The sequence below is a fragment of the Oncorhynchus masou genome, chromosome 5 (assembly GCF_036934945.1).
Source record: "Oncorhynchus masou masou isolate Uvic2021 chromosome 5, UVic_Omas_1.1, whole genome shotgun sequence".
Classification (NCBI taxonomy): domain Eukaryota; kingdom Metazoa; phylum Chordata; class Actinopteri; order Salmoniformes; family Salmonidae; genus Oncorhynchus; species Oncorhynchus masou.
In genome coordinates, this window is record NC_088216.1 from 34,110,205 (window position 1) to 34,134,441 (window position 24,237).

Here is a 24,237-nt window from a genome sequence, read left to right on the forward strand (position 1 = left end):
AATATTTGTGAGGATGAACAGGGCTACCCGGCTGGCAAAGTGCACTCTGCCGACAGGCTGCACTCCAAGGTGATAGCACGGTGCAGACAGAATATGCTTTCCATCTGATCTTGCAACCTCTGCTACAAGTAGGCCATATCATTTAGCTTGCTCTGTCTGGACTCCAGAGTAAGTAATCAGTCAATCAAATGTATTTATATTTTTTACATCAGCCGATGTCACAAAGTGCTATACAGAAACCCAGCCTAAAACCCCAAACAATGCAGATGTAGCCTTGCACAAGCTTATGCGAGCCATAGCGGCTCATAGGGTGGGAGCCAATCTCCTGTTTCTGTAGCGCGAGTCTGGACAGGACGCTAGTCTAGCACAGGGCCTTACCCCCAATCTACAGCATCTTAATGCTGAGTGCCAAGCAGAGATGCATCAGGTCCCTTTTTTACACTCTTTGGTTTAACTCAGCCAGGGATTGAACTCACAACCTTCCAATCTCAGGTCAGACACTAACCACAAGCCAACTGCGTTGACTCCAGAGTAGTGACATGATATATTTCTTGTTGATATTGGCTACTAAAATGAATGACCTTCCGATCCATGCAGGTGTAAAGAGCAGTTTATGCGTCACCGTTTATGGCTGTAATGACAGGCTACACTTGTGGCGCGATTGTGGATGCATGTTTACATGTGCATGCATGTGTGTGCGTTGGGGGTTGCACCACTCCTTTTTGGGGGTCGCGGGTCAAAAAGTGTGAAAACCACTGGGATGATAGTGGCAACAAACAGTTGGGTTGGATATAGTAATGGTAGGCTTCAGTATTTCTTACAACATTCTATTTTGACTGGAATTGTGTTGGTAATTGATAATAGTGCAGCATTTATTCCAGTTCAAAATAGTTGATCAAAATACTTGTGCTGCTTTCCCCTCATCTTGTAGTAATTGCTCAAAAAGTCTGTGACCGCAGAGAAGCTATTTTTGTTTCTTTTTGATCATTGTTTAAAATAAAATCACAGTAAGTTAATTAGCTGTTACCCAGAAATGATTTGGTATTGAGAAAAAAACGACTACATTGGACCTTTAAGAGTACATGTGGCCATTAAAGTTATGTTCTGAGAGATCTTTAATTCCAACAGCTCTTTGTGCAGATGTGATGTTGACAATGGGGAATCACCAACATTTATGGGAGGGGTTTCTTACAGTTGACCTATGTTATTTCCACTTGATTTGGGGTTTTCTAAAGATCACACACACTTAAATTAGTATAATTGTAGAGATGAGGACAACTACTCTTATTACCGATGGCTTTCTGTCACTCGCGGCTGCCGGGGCATCACCCAAGTTGGTGCTACAAATTAGTATTGAAGAGGAGTAGCTACCTACAGAGTCCACAAGGAGAGGCTGAGGAGGTCGGGGACAGCGAGGTGTGCTGATGGCTGCGGACCTATCTCTGACTCTTGATAAAACCACTGAGCTCCCTGGCTGTGACTGTGATCAAGATGCTCCCTCCTCCCTCCACCGCTCAGACCATTCGACCTTCCTTCTTGCCTCAACTCCCTGACATTTTGATTTGAAATTTGTTGTATCTCATCTTATTAATTTAAATGCGTTTCTTGTAATATGTTACTGTAATTCAGCTTTTAACTGCCATAGTATACGTGAAACTAAATGAAATAGACCATTATCATTATGTAAGTGATTTAATGCTCCATCAGTGACATTGGCCTTTTTCTCTTTTTTTTAATGGGCAGGTCGGGGGAGAACCGGACCACCATGCACAAGTGCTACACCTTCCTCATCTTCATGGTCCTCTTGCTGCCTTCACTGGGTCTTAGCAGGTACCTGTTAAACTATGTTTTAAAGTCTCAAAACATTTCATGCAGGTCGTTGGTTATTTCAACTAAGGTAATATGCCCCATACTTTTTTAGCTAATATCCCTTAAAGACATGGTCTGGAACTTGGGCTTCTACTAACTATTTTTTAAACCTACCACTTTGGATGTGTCAATGTGTAGTTTATGCATAATCGATGAGCAGAATTACTGTCTTCCCTCAATTAAACACGAAATCCGAGTATGAAAGCGACTGTTTTTCTGGAAACTGTGCTGTGCCATTTTCCCAGAATTTGCCCCCACGTGGGTCAGTCCCCTAGCAATTCGACTTTTGCCAATGAGTTTCACATGGTGCACATATCTGTAGTTATGTGACGTAGTACGCAATTTTCGGGGATCCATTTATGGCTCATGAGCGCTACTTTCAGAACTACTGGCTAAAAAGTTTGCGAGTCCTGGACAATGTCATTTAATAACCCCAAAAACCTAAGCTGTTGCTACATTTCTTATGCCATCATAGAAGACTTTTTGAAATATAACTACATGAAATCGTAAATGTAGGGGCATATCTTATGCCTGGCACCTGGAAATAGATTGAGGTTTAGCCATAGAAATCAGCAGGTGAAGTACAGTAGTTTCCCTTGGCCCTAGGTAGGAAGTTACAGTGCCTGGCTGTGCAAGTCCACCTTGGCCCAAATGCCTTGTAGAGATTGATTTTGCTCTGTTTTTGCCAAATGAGTTTATCAAATAAATGGCACATGAATAATCAACCAATATCTGCCTACGGATATCAACCAAATTATGACCTACCCAGGAAAGCTAATTTGATTTCATTTTTGTTGTTGTTGCTTTTAATACAGTTTGGATGTCTTCTTCCGCTGGCTGTTTGATAAGAAATTCCTTGCTGACGCCACTGTCAGATTTGAGTAAGTATTTCTATTTTTATAGAAGAGGAATATAGTTCAGATCCATTGCTGTTACAGCTGGTATTTGCCTGGTATTATGTAGGACGTCCTGGTACTGTACTTTCAACACAATTGCTAATTACCTGGTACATAACAGCGTTTCTCTCAATGAAACCAAAGCATAGTTACTGTGTGATTTGTCAGGCCATTACTCATAAATACCAGTGAAATGTATTTACAGTACTATGGTAAATGCTATCTAATCACACTGGTGGTGCCTCCCCCTGTATAAGGTGTGTCTTCCTCCCTGACAACGGAGCCTTCTTTGTCAACTATGTCATCGCCTCAGCGTTTATCGGTAACGCCATGGACCTGCTGCGGATTCCAGGCTTGCTCATGTATATGATCCGACTGTCCCTGGCCCGTTCCTCTGCAGAGAGGCGCAACGTAAAGAGGGTAAGAGTCCTTAAGGAATATATTGCCGCTGCTGTGCTCAAGTTCAATTGACTTTTCAATGCTGAATGTTTTCGTGTCTACAGCATCAAGCGTTTGAATTCCAGTTTGGAGCGGCCTACGCCTGGATGATGTCCGTCTTCACTGTAGTTATGACATACAGCATCACCTGTCCAATCATCGTCCCCTTTGGTGAGTCAGCCCGCCTCTCCCCAGAGAGGAAAGGGGTAAGAGGGAGAGAGTGGGGAGAGATTGAGTAGGGGAAGTGAGACTGGGGAGAGAGAGGACTACTCTCCCCTCTCTTGGGTCACCTATTGGCAGTTCTTTGTATGCGTCAGAATGAATCACCAAGGAAATTAGGGAAAACTAAACTCTGCGTTATGCCTAGAACAGGCTGACCCACTCCTGGTGTGTACATACAGTATTAATACATCACTACTGTGCATCTCTATGTTAAAGCACTGTATAGGTACAATATGCAATACATCTTTACTAAGACATACAGTGCGGAAAGTATTCATAACCTTGACTTATTCCACATTTTGTTGTTACAGCCTGAATTCAAAATGGTTTAAATACATATGTTTTCTCACCCATCTACACGTAATACACCATGATGACAAAGTGAAAACATGTTTTTAAACATTTTTGCAAATGTATGGAAAATGAAATAGATAAATATCTAATTTACATAAGTATTCCCACCCCTGAGTCAGTAGTTTGTAGAAGCACCTTTGGCAGCGATTACAGCTGTGAGTCTTTCTGGGTAAGTCTCTTAAGAGCTTTCAACACCTGGATTGTGCAACATTTGCCCATTTATTATTTTCAAAATTCTTCAAGCTCTGTCAAATTGGTTGTAGTCAGTTCCGCTCTGACAACGCTCGTCCATATATAGTTCATTCTTTCCTACTTAGATTTGTGTGTATTGGGTATATGTTGTTAGATATTACCGCTTTCAGGTCTTACCATAGATTTTCAAGTAGATTTAAGTCAAAACTGTAACACGGCCACTCAGGAACATTCACTGTCGTTTTGGCAAACAACTCCAGTGTAGATTTGGCCTTGTGTTTTAGGTTATTGTCCTGCTGAAAGTTAATTCATCTCCTACTGTCTGGTGGAAAGCAGCCTGAACCAGCTTTTCCTTTAGGATTTTCCCTGTGCTGAGTTCCATCCGTTTCTTTTTTATCTTGAAAAACTCCAGTCCTTAATGATTACAAACATACACATAACATGACGCTGCCACCACTATGCTTGTAAATATGGAGATTGGAACTCAGTAATGTATTGGATTTGCCCAAAACATAACACTTTGTATTCAGGGCAAAAAGTGAATTGCTTCCTTCTTTTCACTCTGTCAATTAGGTTAGTTTTGTGGAGTAACTACACAGTACACTGTAGTAACTACACTGTAGTTTTCTATCACAGCCATTAAACTAAGTAACTGTTTTAAAGTCACCGTTAGCCCCCCGGTGGAATTTCTGAGCGGTTTTCTTCCTCTCCGGCAACTGAGTTTGGAAGGACACCTGAAGTGACTGGGTATATTGATACACCATCCAAAGTGTAATTAATAACTTTACCATGCTCAAAGTTATATTAAATGTCTTTTTTTTACCCATCTACCAATAGGTGCCCTTCTTCATTGCGAGGCATTGGAAAACCTCCATGATCTTTGTGGTTGAATTTTGCTTGAAATTCACTGCTTGACTGAGGAACCTTAGAGATAATTGTGTATGTGGGGTATGGACATTAGATAGTCATAAAAAAAAATGATGTTCAGCACTATAATTGCACACAGTCCATGGAATGTATTATGTGACTTGTTAAGCAAATATTTATTCCAGAATGTACTTAGGCTTGCCATAACAAAGTGGTTGAATACTTATTGACTCATTGACAACATTTCAGCTTTTCATTTTTTGTAGTAAAAATTTCTAAAAACATAATTCCACTTTGATATTATGGGGTATTGTGTGTAGGCCAGTGACACAAAATGTTAAGTTTTATACATTTTATATACTGGCTGTAACACAACAAACTAATGTGACCCCACTGTAAAAAGGGGATATTTTCACAACCCCCACAAGTCAGGGGTCTCAAGGTAAGTAGTTTTGTGGTAGTTTTGTGCCTACCCCAAAAAAAGTGAAATATGTGTAAATCCTGAGCTGTCTTGATCTCCTAGATAAAGGACAGACACTTCAAAACCTTATTTCTTATGATTGATTTGACTGTCTTTTTTGCCATTTATGAATGTGTTATTCAATGCATTTCTATGGGCTATAGTAATAAAGGCCAAATTCCATATTTTATCAAATAATTGTTATATTTTTTATATATATACTTTAAGGGGTCATAAAATTCTAAATCAAATAGCTAAATGATTTATGGTATGACCAGTGACAAAAAATAGCAATCGTTTTTATATTCAGGCTGTAACACAACAAAATGTGGAAAAAGGTTAAGGGGTGTGAATACTTTCTGAAGGCTCTGCCCTTGGAAAGACAGGCCAACACCAGCGAAGGTGGGAGTGTCCATAGTGAAAATAATTGTTTTTTGTTAAATATAAATTCATACATAAGTAATATGTGTAGTAAAACTGCTTTTCAATGTAATATTAATTAAGCATATTACAATTACATTTTGACCCATTCGTATTTGCTTCGTATATTCAAACATACAGTATTTGACATTGTGTTGGTTTGGATGTGGACACCTTAAGTCTGCTTCTCCTCTGGTAAAATGTCTCCCCCTACTGTCTGCTTGGTAGTACTGAAAGACTCATCATTGGGTCATGAGTTGCAGAGGAGCAACAGGAAGGGAGAGGTGGCTAGAATGGCGCCAGCAAGGCACCCAATCACATTGCCTGTTCAGAAGATAACCTTCTCGCAGTGTTGCCCTGCAAGGTCACTGCTAATTTATGAGAAATGTGGTGTTGTCTGGCTTGATTTTGTCCCAGGAGGTGACACAATAATATGGTTGCGTTTCCACCTATCAAATTTGGACCGTGATTGTGCTGTATTACTCCTGCTTTGTCAGCAATTGATGTCCTCCAAGATGATAATCTGTTTTGATATTATTGTATTTGATGCTCCCACAATTTGACATCTATTCACTCACGATCATCTGTCTTGTATCATTTATCCATTCCGAATCCTAATATATTGACATGAATTTCATATACATAAATCTAATATACACTGAGTCGACAAAACATAAGGAACAGCTTAAATTCGCCGGGGCATGGACTCTACAAGGTGTCAAGCATTCCTTGGGAATGCTGGCCCATATTGACGCCAATGCTTCCCACAGTTGTGTGAAGTTGGCTCGATGTCCATTGGGTGGTGGACCATTCTTGATACACACAGGAAACCATTGAGAGTGAAAAGCCAGTGCACCTGGCACCTACTACCATACCCCTCTGAATGGCAAACATACATTTTGACTGTATGTTTGTTGAAAAAAAAATATATTTTTTTTACCTGTCTCCTCCCTTTCATCTACACCAGGTATTCCCAAACTGGGGTACGCGCAATGCCGTCGGGGGGCGCGTCAAAATAAACCCTTTTTTTCCCCTCACATTTTCAAACAGTCCATTTATATTTTCCAATGGGGCTATACATTTGGGTGAGGTTTTTGTCTTGCCTGAGTAGCCTCTTTCACCAAAAATAATATTAAACCAACTAGCAAATAACACAATGTCATATACAGGTTGCCTAGTAAAATAATTAACATCCAATCACATTAACCGTTAGTCTCTCGTAGGAATTAGCCAAACATAGCTGCTGCTCATTCGGTTTGCTCGAAAATGGATAAATGGTAAAAAAAAAAGTAAGGCCTGCGTCCATACAGAGACATACCAGCTCACCACGTACCAACTCTCCGCAAATATATTCAATGTGCGGGACATACCAGCAGTACTACACCTGCACCTGTCGACAACACAAGTTGTTCTGCTTCATGAGCACATCCAAAGCTAGCATCAGTAATTCTACATTTGTTGTTTGCCCAGCTAGCATGGACACTGACAGTTGTGAGCTACTGCCCCCTTACCTGGGAAAGCACCAAACAACAGAATTTAATGTGTTTGAGCCAATCGCTTGTGTTGTGACAAGGTAGGGGTGGTATACAGAAGACTTTACCCTATTTGGTAAAAGACCAAGTCCATATAATGGCAAGAACAGCTCAAATAAGCAAAGAGAAGCGACAGTACATCATTAGTTTAAGACATGAAGGTCAGTCAATGTGGAACATTTTCAAGAACTTTCAAAGTTTCTTCAAGTGCAGTCGCAAAAACCGTCAAGCGCTATGATGAAACTTGCTCTCATGAGGACCGTCACAGGAAAGGAAGACCCAGAGTTACAGCTCTGCTGCAGAGTAAAAGTTCATTAGTTACTCACCTCAGATTGCTGCCCAAAGAAATGCTTCACAGAGTTCAAGTAACAGACACATCTCAACATCAACTGTTCATAGGAGACTGCATGAATCAGGCCTGCATGGTCGAATTGCTTTAAAGAAATCAATACTAAAGGACACCAAAAAGAAGAGATTTACTTGGGCCAAGAAACACGAGCAATGGACATTAGACCGCTGGAAATCTATCCTTTGGTCTGATGATTCTAAATTTGAGATTTTTGGTTCCAACCACAGTGTCTTTGTGAGACGCAGAGTAGATGAACAGATGACTTCCCCATGTCTGGTTCCCACTGTGAAGCATGGAGGAGGAGGTGTAAGTGGTGTGGGAGTGCTTTGCTGGTGACACTCAGTGATTTATTTAGAATTCAAGGCACAGTTAACCAGCATGGCTACCACAGCATTCTGCAGCAATACGTCATCCCATCTGGTTTGGGCTTAGTCCCACTATCATTGACCCAAAACAATGACCCAAAACACCTCCAGGCTGTGTAAAGGTTATTTGACCAAGGTGCGTGATAATGCTGTATCAGATGACCTGGCCTACACAATCACCCAACCTCAACCCAATTGAGATGGTTTGGGATGAGTTGGACCACAGCGTGTAGGAAAATCAGACAAGTGCTCAGCATGTGTGGGAACTCCTTCAAGACTGTTGGAAAAGGATTCTTCATGACGCTGGTTGAGAGAATGCCAAGAGTGTGCGGATCGGTCATCTTTAGAATATCATGTCATATCACTTAATCCGGCATAGCCAAAGACAACACAACATTTCTCTGCTTATTTGAGCTGTTCTTGCCATAATATGGATTTGGTCATTTTCCAAATAAGGCTATCTTCTGTATACCAACCCTACCTTGTCACAACATAACTGTTTGGCTCAAACGCATTAAGAAGGAAAGAAATTCAACAAATTAACTTTTAACAACGCACAACTTTTAATTGAAATGCATTCCAGGTGACTACCTCATGAAACTGGTTGAGGGAATGCCAAGAGTGTTCAAAGCTGTCATCAATGCAAAGGGTTGCTACTTTAAACAAATCAAAATATATTTTAGATTCTTCAGACCTTTTTGGTTACTACAAATTTCTATGTGTTATTTCATTTGATGTCCTCACTGTTATTCTACAATGTAGAAAATAGTAAAAATAAAGAAAAACACTGGAATGAGTAGGTGTCCAAACTTTTGACTTACTGTATTTATAAATATATTTTAAATTCCCCCGCATATATGTACATACTGTATATTGTTATAAATGAGTTTTCGATATGGGTTGTATATACCCTTGTCTACTTTAGTAAGAATGAGAACATTTGCTTTTTGGACAAAAGTGAACACACATTTGTTCATTTAGTAAATACTTGTAACCCCCTCAACTCAGGAATTTCAACTGTAGCAACCCAGGTGTAAACCCCAAAGAGCAAGCACAGACTTATCAGCTTTGGCATGGGTCCCCAGATCCTCAAACGGTTTTACAGCTGCACATCGAGAGCATCCTGAAGGGTTACATCACTGCCTGGTATGGCAATTGCTAGGCTTCAGAGCACAAGGCACTACAGAGGGTAGTGTGTACGGCCCAGTACATCACCGGGGCCAAGCTTCCTGCCGTCCAGGACCTCTATACCAGGCGGTGTCAGAGGAAGGCCCTAAAAATTGTCAGACTCCATGCATAGCCATTTTAATAACCCTACTTTCATGTACATAATTACCTCGACACCGGTGCCCCCGCACATTGACATTGACACAGACTCTGAACCGGTACCCCCTGTATATAGCCCCGCTATTGTCATTTACTGCTGCTATTTAATTATTTGTTTTTCTTATCTCTTTTTTATTAGGTATTTTCTTAATACGGTATTGTTTTTTAAGGGCTTGTAGTAAGTAAGCATTTCACTGTAAGGTCTACACCTGTTGTTTTCGGCGCATGTGACAAATACAATTTGATTTGATGTCAGTTGTCTCCAGCAAATACTTAAAATGTGTGGGGGGAGGTGTATGTTCAGTAGTTATACCGTTTAAACAACAGTTCTCAAGCAAAAAAAAATCTCCCTCTTTCTAGGTCTGATGTACATGCTGCTGAAGCACCTGGTGGATAGATACAACATGTATTATGCTTACCTTCCCTCGAAACTGGACAAGAAAATCCACTCGGGTGCTGTCAATCAGGTGGTGGCAGCTCCCATCCTCTGTCTCTTTTGGCTGCTATTCTTTTCCACCATGCGCACAGGTAAGGGGCTGGGGGGGGGATCTTTTTCTTCCCTGAATTAGTGGTAATTTGGATTGTTTAAATGTGTATTTATTCATTTTATTTCACCTTTATTTAACCAGGTAGGCAAGTTGAGAACATTTACAATTGTGACCTGGCCAAGATATATCAAAGCAGTTCGACACATACAACAACACAGAGTTACACATGGAGTAAAACAAACACACAGTCAATACTACAATAGAAAAATAAGTCTATGTACAATGTGAGATAATGTGTTAGTAATGTTAGTGTTAGTAATGTGTTAGTACCTTACACTTACCACCTTTTTCAGAGGGTGAGTCCTGAAGTCAAACATAAATTAAATTACAGTAAATTAAAGTAAATTACCATCTCTTTGCACTTTTTTAAAACACAGGCTTTGTAACCCCCACGTCCATGTTTACTTTGGTGGTCCTAATCATCACCATTGTGGTATGCCTGTCGCACGTCTGCTTCGGCCACTTCAAGTACCTCAGCGCTCACAACTACAAGGTACGGGTCACTGTGCTCAAGGTACGGCTCACCAACACGCCAAGTGTCCAGTCCTTCAATTCAGGTAGCAGACTTAGGCCAAGTAGTACCATAGAGGAGAATCTCTGACAGCTCTTTCCCCCTTTTCTTCCCTCCTCTGACCTTAAACAGATTGACACCAAGGAAACAGATGTTGACGTGGTTGAAAATGGCCGCCCTCCACTCCGCACCTTCTCCTCTCCTTCTAATAAGTCTCAGGTAAGCAGATACATTTTTTTGAGTATTCCAAGCTGTTGAATTGTGGGGGACTAGAATGGAACTGTCCAGATGGCACAATGAGATTGGCCCAACGTTATCGCAATGCATCATTTTGTCCAGTGTTCCAACGATGTGTGTTTGTTTGCTCCCTTGACAAACAATCTGACTTTGGTCCAAATCTGGGATTCAAAAAATAACAAAGCAGCCACCTGCCATTGTTCTGGAAAATGAAAAAAAGATGAGACTGGAGAAATGTAACCACTCAAATTCATAGACCCAGCTATCGGTGCAAGGACAAACCATCTGTGAGATCAAAGTTATAGCTTTAATATTTTTTGAAGCTATACAGTACTTTGACATTGCAGCCGACTTTAAAAGCAAGTCAAGCTTGACTGATCTACAAATCAGCTTGCGTCATAAATAACTACTCAATATTATTTGTAGATCAGTCAGTCACAATGATGCATCACAGTTTTGATGCTCCCGAACACGGCCCATGTCAAGTGTTTTCGGATCATGTCATCGGAAATACTTTTCTTCCTCTATCTTTTTGAGTACAAAACATAGATACACACTATTTTCATGTGGGTTCGTTTCCTAAGAGCACACATACGTAAAATGTATGCACACATGACTAAGTTGCTTTGGATAAAAGCGTCAGCTAAATAGAATATATTATTATATATGCTGTTGTTGGGGAGGTGCTGAAAATGATGAATATGAAATGTTCCTTTAATTTTAAATGACATGAAAATCATCAGCTCGACCTGCTATCACGCTATGTTTGCAAGTGCTAAATTGCTTGTGTTATAGTGGAAATTCTGACGAGTCGGGTTCTGATGCCCGACTTGGCTGTATATAAATGTTTGTCTCCTTGTCAATGCAACTACGTACCATCTCCCTGTCAGCTTTTCACCAGCAGCATACCACTCTGCATCCCACTTCTGTCTTGCTTCTGAAGCTAAGCAGGGTCGGCCCTGGTCGATCCCTGGATGGGAGACTAGATGCTACTGGAAGAGATGTTGGAGGCCCAGTATGGGACACTTCACCTCGGGTCTTAAGATCAAATCCCAATACCCCAGGGCAGTGAAGGGGACATTGCACTGCTTCGGCTTGCATCTTTCAGATGGGACTTTAAATGGGTGTCCTAACTCTGTGGTTGTTAAAAGTCCCACAGCACTTATCTCAATAGTAGGGGTGTCCTGGCTAAATTCCATGATGGCCAACTAATCATCCCCTAATTGGCATATTTCACTCCTCACCTCTCCACCATGCTAGCTGATGTGTGGTGAGGGTTCTGGCACAAAATGGTTGATGTACATTACCCAGGTGGGTGCCACACATTGGTGGTGGATGAGGTGAGTTTCCCACTTACGATCTAAAGTGCTTTGAGTGCCGAAGTTGGTTGAAAGGGGCTATACAAATCCAATCCATCATTATTATAGACGTTTGACAATTTGCTCCCTGTGAATTCCCTGTCCCAGTGTTGGTTTGGAGTCAGCAGCCCTTTTAAATAGGTCTTAATGTCAATTATAATATCTGTAATAGAGAAAAAGAGAGAAGAAAGAATAAGAGAAAAATAAAGAACTTTGAAGTTGTTTGTTCACTAGTCATTCTGATCATATTCAATGTAAACAAACAGCAGTGTCTTGCTGATTTACTATTGGTTCACATTCTTGGCAGTTGAACATGTGAACATTTCTCGCATAGAATGGGCGATTTTCTGCCCGACTAGATGCGCAGGCGTTGTATTGCATCAACCAATGGTTGTGTCGACTACGCAGTCAGGCATCCTTTTGCTATATCATATGATGTGTTTAACTGATATGTTAAATACCTATCCAGGGCTTGTAAGAGCTGGCATTGATCTGCAATGTAGTCAGGCAGGTACTCAACCATTGTATGTATGTATGGGTTATGATGAAGTATGAAGCAATACAAAGCTAAGGAGTATTCCTTCAAAAACAAGTGGAAGTTGAAATTATCAGTACAAATTCAAACACCTTTAACATCTCACGATGCCATTTATAAACATATTCATGGTGATGTGCAGGATCCTTCATAACATTGAATGTTTGTTTCTTTTCTCCTTAGCAACCAACGTACATTGCCCAGGTTTTACAGGACCCAATCATGGATGATGCTTGCACAGGCAGTGGGGAGGAAGATCGGGGGTCCTCACAGGATGAGGAGATGATCAACACTGGGAATAGTCTCAATGAAGCTGACTTCCAGTCCGGTGAAGACAGCCTCATAGCCAACGAGGTCCACCAGTAACACTACCAGCTGAGAAGGGGAAAGAGCGAAAGATGGTGAGAGAGGGATTTTGGAGAGGATGAATGCCAGACACGAACAACAAACCACCAACTTCACTTTGGATTCTAAAACAATTTGCAGTCATTCCTCCCCCATGCTCCCCCACCTTTTTTCAGTTGTGCCTCTGCACATTGGCATTACCAGAAAATGCCAGGTACATCACCACACACACACACACACACACACACACACACACACACACACACACACACACACACACACACACACACACACACACACACACACACACACACACACACACACACACACACACAGTGTAATTGTGAATGGTTTTGTTAAGTATAATTTGGAGCTTGTCTCTGCGGATTCTTCAAAGTCCCCTCTGTGTATGTTGAACACCTATCAGCGCGATATGAATCTGGGTGTTGACGCCCCTTGTTTTATTTATTTATCTACTGGAGTCCTACACTTTTATGGAGCTTCTATGGAGCACAAGTCCAACACTGGTTTTCATCCAATCCAAAAAGATGGAGTCCCAGGAAAGAAACCATACAATAACCTAGACTTTGTACATATCCGAAAATATGCCAACTGTTTTTGTGTCTCTTATTTGAAAGAGGGGGTCAAAATTGTGCCTGGTTTGGGATTCTTTTCATCCATGTTTCCTTACTAAATCCCCATCAGTGTGGCTCAGGACTGGTGGAGAGGTCATGAAAATTAGGCTACAAAGCCTCTAATGAAATCCTGCTCCATGCACAGGTCCCATTGAACTTTTATGGGTCTACAGACTCATACTTAAACTAAACCTGGTTCATTCTTGTCAATGTGCAAAGCACCCTGCATTAGGTCTTCTTTCTCATAGCTTATGAACAAAATGACTTGCTTTCCCCTTTTTTCGTTTGATATCTTATGTTCGTCATAAGATATCCACTCTGCCACTGAACATCCCAGCCATGTGGTTGGAGACACCATCTTAACATGACGTATAAAAACATGATGCAGTCACTGTCAAGTTTGTGTATTGTTATAGATTTTTTACTTCATGTGTCTCACGTCACTGAATGGGCACTGTTGGAGGGTATCAGGGCCATCACATCGGCCCTCTGTTTTGTCATCGATATTCCAAAGGCGGCAGTGGGCATGGCATGCCAAACAGACCAGGGTCCGCTCAGATGGATTGTGGGGTTTCTGGTGTGACTTGTGTTGTCATGGCATTTGTCTTACTGTCCTCCTGCCTGTGATGCCCTGTCAGTCACCTGGTCTTGCTGCTCCCCTCCATCCTGTCCATCTCAGTTTCCAAAGGGTCAGTCATGGATGGCTTGGTGACTCTTGCAGCCACTAACGTTGTACAGTTTTTATTTTGTCTTTTATTTTTTATTTTACCTCTACTACCTTAAACATATGAACATATACACCTGAAATAGGAAGCACATTTTCTTGTCGGTGCATAGTTCAAATAGGCAACTTCTACTCTAACTGGGTTCTGTTCACCTTGGAGAACTTCAACATTTACACAATAGTACAATAGTTTAGCCTATGTTGTAGATCCAGGGAAAAGCTGGGAGACATGAAGAAACTGGTCTTGCCTCAAGTACTCTCTACCCTTAAAATCCTCCAGTCAGAAGTACGATATATGCATCTCTGGAAGTCCCAATGCATTAGCTTTATTCTATGCTTTCTCTGAAGGAATAGAAATGAAGTGTAGATTAAAAAAATGTAGTATTTTGCTCTTCAGGAGTCATACCTATGGAAGGTAATTGTTCAGATATACAGCACCAATGAATAGCGATGCTTCCATTTATTTTTGTCACATCAGTTTGGGTGCAGTGTGTGTCTGATTTGAAGTGCAATCAGCCAGGTGTCTGTCTGATGCAAATTGGCTCTCGGATTCTTTTCTCAGCCCGCATAGCAACTTCCCCATTTGGTGTTCACAGTTATACCCTGGGAAATTGTGATGACATTTCAAAGACAGTGTGCAATTTCTTTTCTTAATGCACTTCAAGCACAAAACGCATGAAAACGCAATCAAATACTTCCATAAAAGGCACTGGGTAGAAATAAATGAATTCACAACTATGTATATAATATCATATATATCTTAAATTACCACAATTTCATGAATTTGAAATAATCCAGTCCAAAACAGGAAAAAAAGTGGATAACAAGTACGTTAGGCAGAATTAAATGTAACTTTCCTGAAGTATTAAAGCACTGGGGGTAAGTATTGTCAATATACCGTAGTGATGGCTCTATCTCCCGAATACTTTTAAGTGGAGCATTCTAAGTATTTCTTTATAAACCTAGCCAGTCCTTTCAGATCTGTGAACACCATAGGGATTTGGCCAAATGGACCAAAAATGTACCAGGCCCAAGAGTGTGGCTCCACTGACTAGTCCAACAAATGAGGTGCACTGATAGTGAAGATCTGCTAGAGGTCACTGTATACCTGTGTTTTTGTATTACTATTATTATCATGTTTTGGAACGGGACGAATCGTCTCTGTGCAAAATGATTTGTTGTTACAAAAAAAGGATGTTTTACCAATTTGCATCAGGAACATGCAATAGCAAGCCTGACATGCAGCAAAGAAATAGAACTAGAGCAGTGACTTAAGGAAATGTTCAAGTCTCAGGTGTACTTGTTTAAAAAAAAATAATTGTTTACATCTGTTTTTTTTACATTGTGATAGTTGTTTTCAACTTTAAGCATTTCGATCTGTTGATGAAGCTAATCTATGAAAGCTGTGGCTATTGGTAACATTCTATCAGGTAGGAAAATAAAAACATGTACCGTGGTTGTCTTGTTATTAGCAGCACAGTTTCCTCTGTAGACACTGAAATTACCATTGTATTGTGGTTTGTCCCTGTTTGAAAACCATAGCTACATGCTGGAGATATTGTAGCTTTTCTGTGTCTACTCTGTCCTGTAACATCTGTTTCCCTTTTTAAGTGAGTGTGCACTAACACTCTGTTCATGATTGTATGCACGCTAACACAAGACTAACAGCTATCCAGTGGAAGTAAATTTTCCTGACAATATAATAAATATTTTAAGAGGCTTGCTTGCTAATGGACAGTCTATTTCTCAATGGAAATGAAGTTACTTTACAATAACACTATTCTACAGTGACGAAAAAGGCTGAGATATTTTGTAAGTTGCAAAAGGAGCTGTTTTCAGTGACACAGCCTATTCCAGATGCGATACCGATTATGTATTATGTTGAAAGCTGTGACGATGCCGTTACATGTATTGTGATTTTTTTATTTATCATGAACTGACTTTTTATTTTATAACTGTTGCTAAGGATTTAAGTTGTGGAAGTAAACATGCCTTGATAGAAGGATTCGGGATCAGGAATAGTTTGCTAAAAGTTTATGATTAGATTTGTATATACACTACCATTCAAAAGTTTGTGATCACTTAGAAATGTCCTTGTTTTTGAAAGAAAAGTCAATTAAAATAACATCAAATTGATCAGAAATACTGTGTAGACAGTGTTGATGTTGTAAATGACTATTGTAGCTGGAAACGCAGATTTCTTTATGGAATATCTACATAGGCGTACAGAGGCCTATTATCAGCAACCATCACTCCTGTGTTCCAATGGCATGTTAGCTAATCCAGGTTTATCATTTTAAAAGGCTAATTGATCATTACAAAACCCCTTTGCAATTATGTTAGCACAGCTGGAAACTGTTTTGCCTATTAAAGAAGCAATAAAACTAATCAAACCCACAAATGCTGATGCTCCAGATACTCAACTAGTCTAAAGAAGGCCCATTTTATTGTTTTTTTTAATCAGGACAACCGTTTTCGGCTGTGCCAACGGGGCGGCAGGTAGCCTAGTGGTTAGAGCATTGGACTGGTCACCGAAAGGTTTACAAGATCGAATCCCCGAGCGGACAAGGTAACAATCTGTCGTTCTGTCCCTGAAAAAGGCAGTTAACCCACTGTTCCTACACTGTCATTGAAAATAAGAATTTGTTCTTAACTGACTTGCCTAGTTAAATAAATAAAATAACATAATTGCAAAAGGGTTTTCTAATGACCATTTAGCCTTTTAAAATGATGAACTTGGATTAGCTAACACAATTTCATGAAATAATCCAGTCCAAAACAGAAAAAAAGTGGATAACAGAACAAAGGGAGAAATAGATGACTAAAATCACTGGGTAAGAAGAGCCATCACTACCGTTCATTGACTAATACTTTTCCCTAATACTTTTAAGTGGAGCATTCTAAGTATTTCTTCATAAACCTAGCCAGTTCTTTCAGATCTGTGAACACCATAGGGATGGGTCCAAATGGAAAAGACTAGGGACCAAACATTAACCAGGCCCAAGCATGTGGCCCCACTGACTAGTCCAACAAATGAGGTGCACTGATAGTGAAGATCTGCTAGAGGTCACTGTATACCTGTTTGTGTATTACTAGAATTATGTTTTGGAACCGGGCGAATCGTCTCTGTGCAAAATGATTTGTTGTAACAAAAAAAGGATATTTTACCAATTTGCATCAGGAACATGCAATAGCAAGCCTGACATGCAGCAAAGAAATAGAACTAGAGCAGTGACTTAAGGAAATGTTCAAGTCTCAGGTGTACTTGTTTTAAAAAAAAAAAAAATTTTTTTTTTTTGCATTGTATTAGTTTGCAACTTTAAGCATTTTGATCTGTTAATGAAGCTAATCTATGAAAGCTGTGACTTGGTAACATTCTATCAGGTAGGACAATAAAAACCTGTACCGTCGTTGTCTTGTTATTAGCAGTACAGTTTCCTCTGGAGACACTCTGAAATTACCATTGTATTGTGGTTTGTCCCTGTTTGAAAACCATAGCTACATGCTGGAGATATTGTAGCTTTTCTGTGTCTACTCTGTTCTGTAAATTCTGTTTCCCTTTTAAGTTAGTGTGCACTAACACTGTTCATGATTGTATGCACGCTAACACAAGATTAACAACTATCCAGTGGAAGTACATTTTCCTGTTATAATAAATATTTTAAGAGGCTTGCTTGCTAATGGACAGTCTATTTCTCAATGGAAATGAAGTTACTTTACAATAACACTATTCTACAGTGACGAAAAAAGGCTTTGAGATATTTTTGTAAATCGCAAAAGGAACCGTATTATGTTGATAGCTGTGACGATGCCGTTACATGTATTGGGATCTATTTATCATTGTTGCTAAGGATTTAATTTATGAAAAGAAGAATGTGATCTGAAAAATAAACATGCCTTGATAGGATTCTATCACTAACAGGAGTCATGGTTGCTGATAATGGACCTTGGTACGCCTAAGATGATTTTTAATGGAATATCTACAGTTTCCAGCTACAATAGTCATTTACAACATTAACAATGTCTACACTGTATTTCTGATCAATTTGATGTTATTTTAATTGACTTTTCTTTTAAAAACTACGGCATTTCTAAGTGACCCCAAACTTTTGAATGGTAGTGTATAAAGGTTTTTGTAAATAGCCATAAATTCCCTATTAAGTTATGGTAGTGTTATGAAGTACATAATCTACAGTTTCTATAAAACATGAGTAAGGGTAGGGCTACATATAAACACAGCAAATGGTCACACGTTTGTTTGCTTTTCAGTATCTACTAACATTCATGCTGGTTCCCTTCACTAAGACAACCAAGGAATGTTTATTTTGAGGCTGTAGATTTGTCAGGTTGTGTGTACTATTTATTTTTACTTTTGTCCAATTTACATTTACATTTAAGTCATTTAGCAGACGCTCTTATCCAGAGCGACTTATGGTCTGTATGGTGAAGCATTTGTCATTATCTGTTCCTTGATCAATAAAATTGGCATTCATTCTTCATGTTGGTTCATAAGAACATGATTGAGGAGCGATTCCTGTGGTAGCAGAGATTCCATCTCTTTTGACAATGCTGTCCCAGTTAGGTTTTGTAGGAGATTGGATTCCCATTCAAATCAAATGTATTTATATAGCCCTTCTAACATCAGCTGATATATCAAAGTGCTGTACAGAAACCCAGCCTAAAACCCCAAACAGCAAGAAATGCAGGTGTAGAAGCACGGTGGCTAGGAAAAACTCCCGAGAAAGGCCAAAACCTAGGAAGAAACCTAGAGAAGAACCAGGCTATGAGGGGTGGCCAGTCCTCTGCTGGCTGTGTCGGGTGGAGATTATAACAGAACATGGCCAAGATGTTCAAATGTTCATAAATGACCAGCATGGTCAAATAATAATCACAGTAGTTGTCGAGGGTGCAAAAAGTCAGCACCCTCGGGAGTAAATGTCATTGAGAGTATCTCTACCGCTCCTGCTGTCTCTAGAGAGTTGAAAACAGCAGGTCTGGGACAGGTAGCACATCCGGTGAACAGGTCAGGGTTCCATAGCCGCAGGCAGAACAGTTTAAACTGGAGCAGCAGCACGGCCAGGTGGACTTGGGACAGCAAGGAGTCATCATGCCAGGTAGTCCTGAGGCATGGTCCTAGGGCTTAGGTCCTCCGAGAAAAAGAAGGAAAGAAAGAGAGAATTAGAGAGAGCATACTTAAATTTACACAGGACACCGGATAAGACAGGAGAAATACTCCAGATATAACAGACTGACCCTAGCCCCCCGACACAAACTACTACAGCATAAATACTGGAGGCTGAGACGGGAGGGGTCAGGAGACACTGTGGCTCCATCCGATGATACCCCCGGACAGGGCCAAACAGACAGGATATAACCCCACCCACTTTGCCAAAGCACAGCCCCCACACCACTAGAGGGATATCTTCAACCACCAACTTACCATCCTGAGACAAGGCCGAGTATAGCCCACAAAGAGCTCCGCCACGGCACAACCCAAGTAGTGGCGCCACCCCTGCGCAATCTGTAACGCATCAGTGATCGATTGAATAGAGCCTCCAGTTGAATATTTTTCTCTCTCAAAATCCACATCAGACTTTTTAAAATCAGATGTCGTGGCACTTGGTATAAGGCTACATGTATAGCTGTTCCCATAAGATCACCTGACGAGTTGGCCAGTGACTAACAAATTCCTATCAAGATCTTAGACTTTATATCCACCAACCAATGGCATTTCTTAAAATAGGTCAATTTGGCTACCAGTGTGATATTTTTATCCTCCAAATTCAAGGTTTACTTTTGTTCCACTTTGTAAATAAATGTAGTTTGCCAATATTGCGTGATGCATCCTTTACTAGGTTACTTTGCCTTTAGTGCAAAATTCAAAAAGGCACATTTTCTTATGTGACAAAATCCCACATTTTTGCTTATCCGTTTCACACACATCAGTGTTTTTAAGGAAAAAAAATATAAATGAGGTCCTTACAGCATGCGAGTTTATTGTACATCGTAAAGACATAAAACACATTAAGCACGGGTTCAAGCTTTTCTGTTGCGGAAAAACTTCAGTGCTGATGCTCGATTCAAATAACGCATATGTGACAAAGTGGATGATTTATAATAATGCAAATAAAAGTTGTACATGTACAGTAAATGTAGCCTACATAAGAAATTAAGTGGTCTTTTTGGTCTAAAGGTAACCTTATGCTATGTATATTCTTTATGTTAAGCCCATTTAAAATACAAATTAAGTGATCTTGAGAGACATTGATTCAGCTTGATCCAAACTTTCAGCTTGATCCAAGCATTTCCATTGAAGACCTTACCTGTGTTTTACCCAAAAGGCTCAGACTGTGTCCATGCCATGGGCCATGGCCCTGTGTACTACTTAACTCATTTACATAACAATGGCTAACCTTAACACCTCACAAAGCAAAAGTCTTGAATGATGCAGAGGTGGTTAATTCTGCTAGCCACGAGTCTTTAGTGTCACACTCCTGATGGAAACCTAAGGGAGCCCCTCCCCTCATGCTAAAGAGCCATTGCCTGCCCGAACTTCCTCATTGTCTTGTGAGTACGGGAATGTGTTGATGGTCTCACTCATAAAATCAGAGAACCGGGTTTTTGCAAGTAACCTTGAGTTCTCTTTCAATTATTAATTTTGACTTCTCAATAGTGGGATATGGCCAACTCCCGTATCGCACACGCTCTCTGAAGCCAGGCAGTCTTAATATCAACCCTTGGTGGTCCTGACACTAAGAACAGTGACGTCTCATCAGTAGAACCTCATAAAAGTATGAGGTGATGCCCAACAAGCTGCATTGCAAATCTCCTGCAAGGACATGCCATTGAAGAGTGCCCAAGAGGTAGCCATACCTCTGGTGGAGTGAGCCCGTAGGCTATTGCTATTATAAGCCAATATAATAGCTTCCACAATCCAATGTGATATCTGTGGACGAGCCCAGGACACAAAAGAGTTGGTTGCTCTTGTGCAATGCTCTCGTCCTATCCAAGTATATGCGCAACGCACATACCGAACCCAAATGGTGTAACCGCGCCTCTTCCATAGAAAGGAAAGGTGGTGGGTGAAAAAGCCACAAGCTCCAAGATGAGACAATTGTATTTGACACTAACCTTGTGCATTAAGGCGGGGTTAGACAACAAGGTGACCTTGGAAAAGCCCTAGGCAAACTGCAGGCACGAATGGTAAACTGACAGTGCATGTAGCCACTTGTACATTTTGCAGAGGGAAGGGCAAACAGTAAAGCGGTCTTAAGGGAGAGATTATGTATCTCCATGCTTTCATCTCCAAAGGTTGCCGTGAATTAGCCCTAAGCACAATAGGCAAATCCTATGATGTGGTTAAAGGCTTTTCAACTGGAAGTAACCCTTCATGACGGGGTGTTTTCCCACCGTGTTCTCGTCAAAGCCTATATGACAGGCCAAGATTGCTCTAGATAAACCTTAACCGTGGAGAAAGCCTTCCCTCTGTTCGAGAGATCCTGCAAGAAGCATAACATCTCAGATTCAGATCATTGGTATGGAATTATCTGTTTTCGTTCACATCACTTCTCAAAAACGCAGCACTCTGGATTGTCTCAATGGCTCCAAGAGGCAAACCAGTCGCATCCAGATTTAACCTCTCAAGGAGTTAGCAAGGCTCGGTGTATAACAGGAGAGTGATCTCCTATATCCAGAGCTTGCTTTGCCATGGAGGGACTACCAAGATGAGGGATAACCCTTCTCCCTCACTCTGGCCAAAGTGGGAAGTTTGAGGCTGAGTGGAGGAACATCGTAAAGCAGCGTCTTCGGCCAAGGGTGTGCCAGCGCATCCATCCACAGTGGTGCATCTCCTGCTAGTGCTAAAAACAACAGATGCACGTTTTCTTGCTATGCGAAGACAGTATATCTCCCAGATCTGTTTCTCCACTTGGGGAAGTAGTCTCCAGTCCCTAAGATGGGGATTTCCTCTGGACAATAAGTCCGCTCCTACGTTCATTACCCTCAGGACTTGAGTCGTGCTTATGGACACTAGGTGTGCTCCACATAATAATCCTGAACGTATAGTCTGTGTAAGCGCAGGTAGCGAGTGCCATCCTGGCACTACCGTCGTATTGTCCATTCTGATCAAGACGTGACAATTCAGAAAGGGGAGGTAGAAAATGTTTCAGTGAAAGCAACCCTTTCAGAAATTCTAGGTCATTTATGTGAGCAATGCGGAGTTGTGGGATCCATACTCTGTTTATTGCATTGCCCTTGTGAACTGCAATGGCATTACCCCCAGGGGAGTGCCATGAATGAAGATTGAGGGACTCTTCCAGAATGGAGAGCTGAGAGATGTGCGGAAGTTACCTCTATCTGGCGATGGAGACGATGCCATGTACACAGGAGTTGGACAAACACCCCGCGCAGGAAGTCTCTCATCCTCAGTGGGCCAAGGGGTACTACTGAGAATGTGGACGCCATCAACCGCAGCACTCGTAGGCACATCCTGAATGTGACCGAGCACCCCCTACGGAAGAGGGAGAGACACTGTTGGAATAACTCAATGCGGTCTTCCGAGAGTGTTGCCTGGTGTAAGAGTGATTTCACCATTAGGCCTAGGTGGGGAGAGTCTGTGCTCCACCCGAGAGGAGGCAGGCCATGGAGTAAACTGTTGGCTGCCCCTCTCTGCCACAGGGGGCGTACCTGTGGGTACGAACTGTGGGTTCAATGCCCACTTTGTCGCTGGGGGCCTCCCACATGAATTGGCCTATCCCTGCCATGAAGCCCTGGCTTGGGGTGGGATAGGCTGTGTAGCCACGATTTCCAGGTCTATGGGTCAGACAGAAGTTGAAGGCTTCGCCCTTCTTCTTTTGAAGTTTGCATGGCAGCGACAGCCAGCCCAAACAGTTCCTTCAGCTCGACAGGAGAGTCAAGGAAATCTGCTTTCTCTGTCTGACAGGCTGGACAGGTTGAGGCACAGGGCCCTCTCCCCTTCCACTGCAAGGCTCATGTCATGGCCACAGCCTTCAATGGTGCCTCTGGAGACTCAGCGGTTAAGGTCTGTGACAAAACATCTCATCCCAAATGTCTGGGTTAGGCTTGCCAATCGATAGGAGACTGTGCACCTCCAACATCAAATCAGCCTGGTAAGCCAGTAGTAGGGACGTAATGTTTCAACAACCATACAGAATGTGCAGGAGACATGTACACCTTTTGGGTGATAGACATGGAGAAGTAGTCTGCCTTAACAGGGAGAGAAGTGCCTGTCATTGACGAGGCACTGGGGTTGAGGTGGTTGGCCAGCTCCTCCATGTCTTTGACATTCATGTTGACAAAAAGTTTGGTTTCCAACATGTAAACTGGGATGGCTGGGAGAAGTTGTCTTCCTGGGATGGTGCAAAAGGGAAGCTTCCCCCCGTCACGTTTGGCATACAGGTCAAAGAGTTCAATCTTGGTTTCATCAAACCAGAGAACTTTGCTTCTCATGGTCCGAGAGTCCTCAAGAAGCATTTTTGCAAACTCCAAGTGGGCTGTCATGTGCCTTTTACTGAGGAGGGGTTACTGTCTGGCAACTCTACCATAAAGACATCATTGCTGTAGTGCTGCAAAGATGGTTGCCCTTCTGGAAGGTTCTCCCATCTCCACAGAGGAACTCTGGAGCTCTGTCAGAGTGACCAATGGGTTCTCTTTGTCACCTCTCTGACCAAGGCCTTTCTCCCCCGAATGCTCAGTTTGGCTGGGCGGCCAGCTCTAGGAAGAGTCTTGGTGGTTCCAAACTTCTTCCATTTAAGAACGATGGAGACTAATGTGTTGTTGGGGACCTTCAATGCTGCAGAAATGTTTTGGTACCCTTCCCCAGATCTGTGCCTCGACACAATCCTGTCTCGGAGCTCGACGGACAATTCCTTTGACCTCATAGCTTGGTTTTTGCTCTGACATGCACTGTCAAGTGGGACATTTATAGACAGGTGTATGCCTTTCTAAATCATGTCCAATCAATCGAATTTACCACTGGTGGACTCCAATGAAGTTGTAGAAACATCTCAAGGATGATCAATGGAAACAGGATGCA

At 41.4% G+C, this 24,237-nt stretch overlaps 1 protein-coding gene across 4 annotated transcripts in view; it reads left to right on the top strand.

Moving 5' to 3' along the window:
• The window catches only part of LOC135539487 (CSC1-like protein 2), a 106,957-nt gene extending 88,275 nt beyond the window's left edge, over nt 1-18,682 (top strand). For 3 of the 4 annotated variants that reach the window (XM_064965392.1, XM_064965391.1, XM_064965395.1), the window contains 8 exons: nt 1,744-1,830; nt 2,685-2,750; nt 3,023-3,185; nt 3,269-3,374; nt 9,651-9,818; nt 10,216-10,352; nt 10,482-10,568; nt 12,663-18,682. In XM_064965392.1, the coding sequence (XP_064821464.1) occupies nt 1,744-1,830; nt 2,685-2,750; nt 3,023-3,185; nt 3,269-3,374; nt 9,651-9,818; nt 10,216-10,352; nt 10,482-10,568; nt 12,663-12,845 (997 nt within the window). In that variant the 3' untranslated portion in view covers nt 12,846-18,682. The remainder of the gene's footprint in view (nt 1-1,743; nt 1,831-2,684; nt 2,751-3,022; nt 3,186-3,268; nt 3,375-9,650; nt 9,819-10,215; nt 10,353-10,481; nt 10,569-12,662) is intronic. The other variant, XM_064965393.1, reaches the window with a different exon arrangement.
• Nucleotides 18,683-24,237: the final 5,555 nt, after the last annotated feature.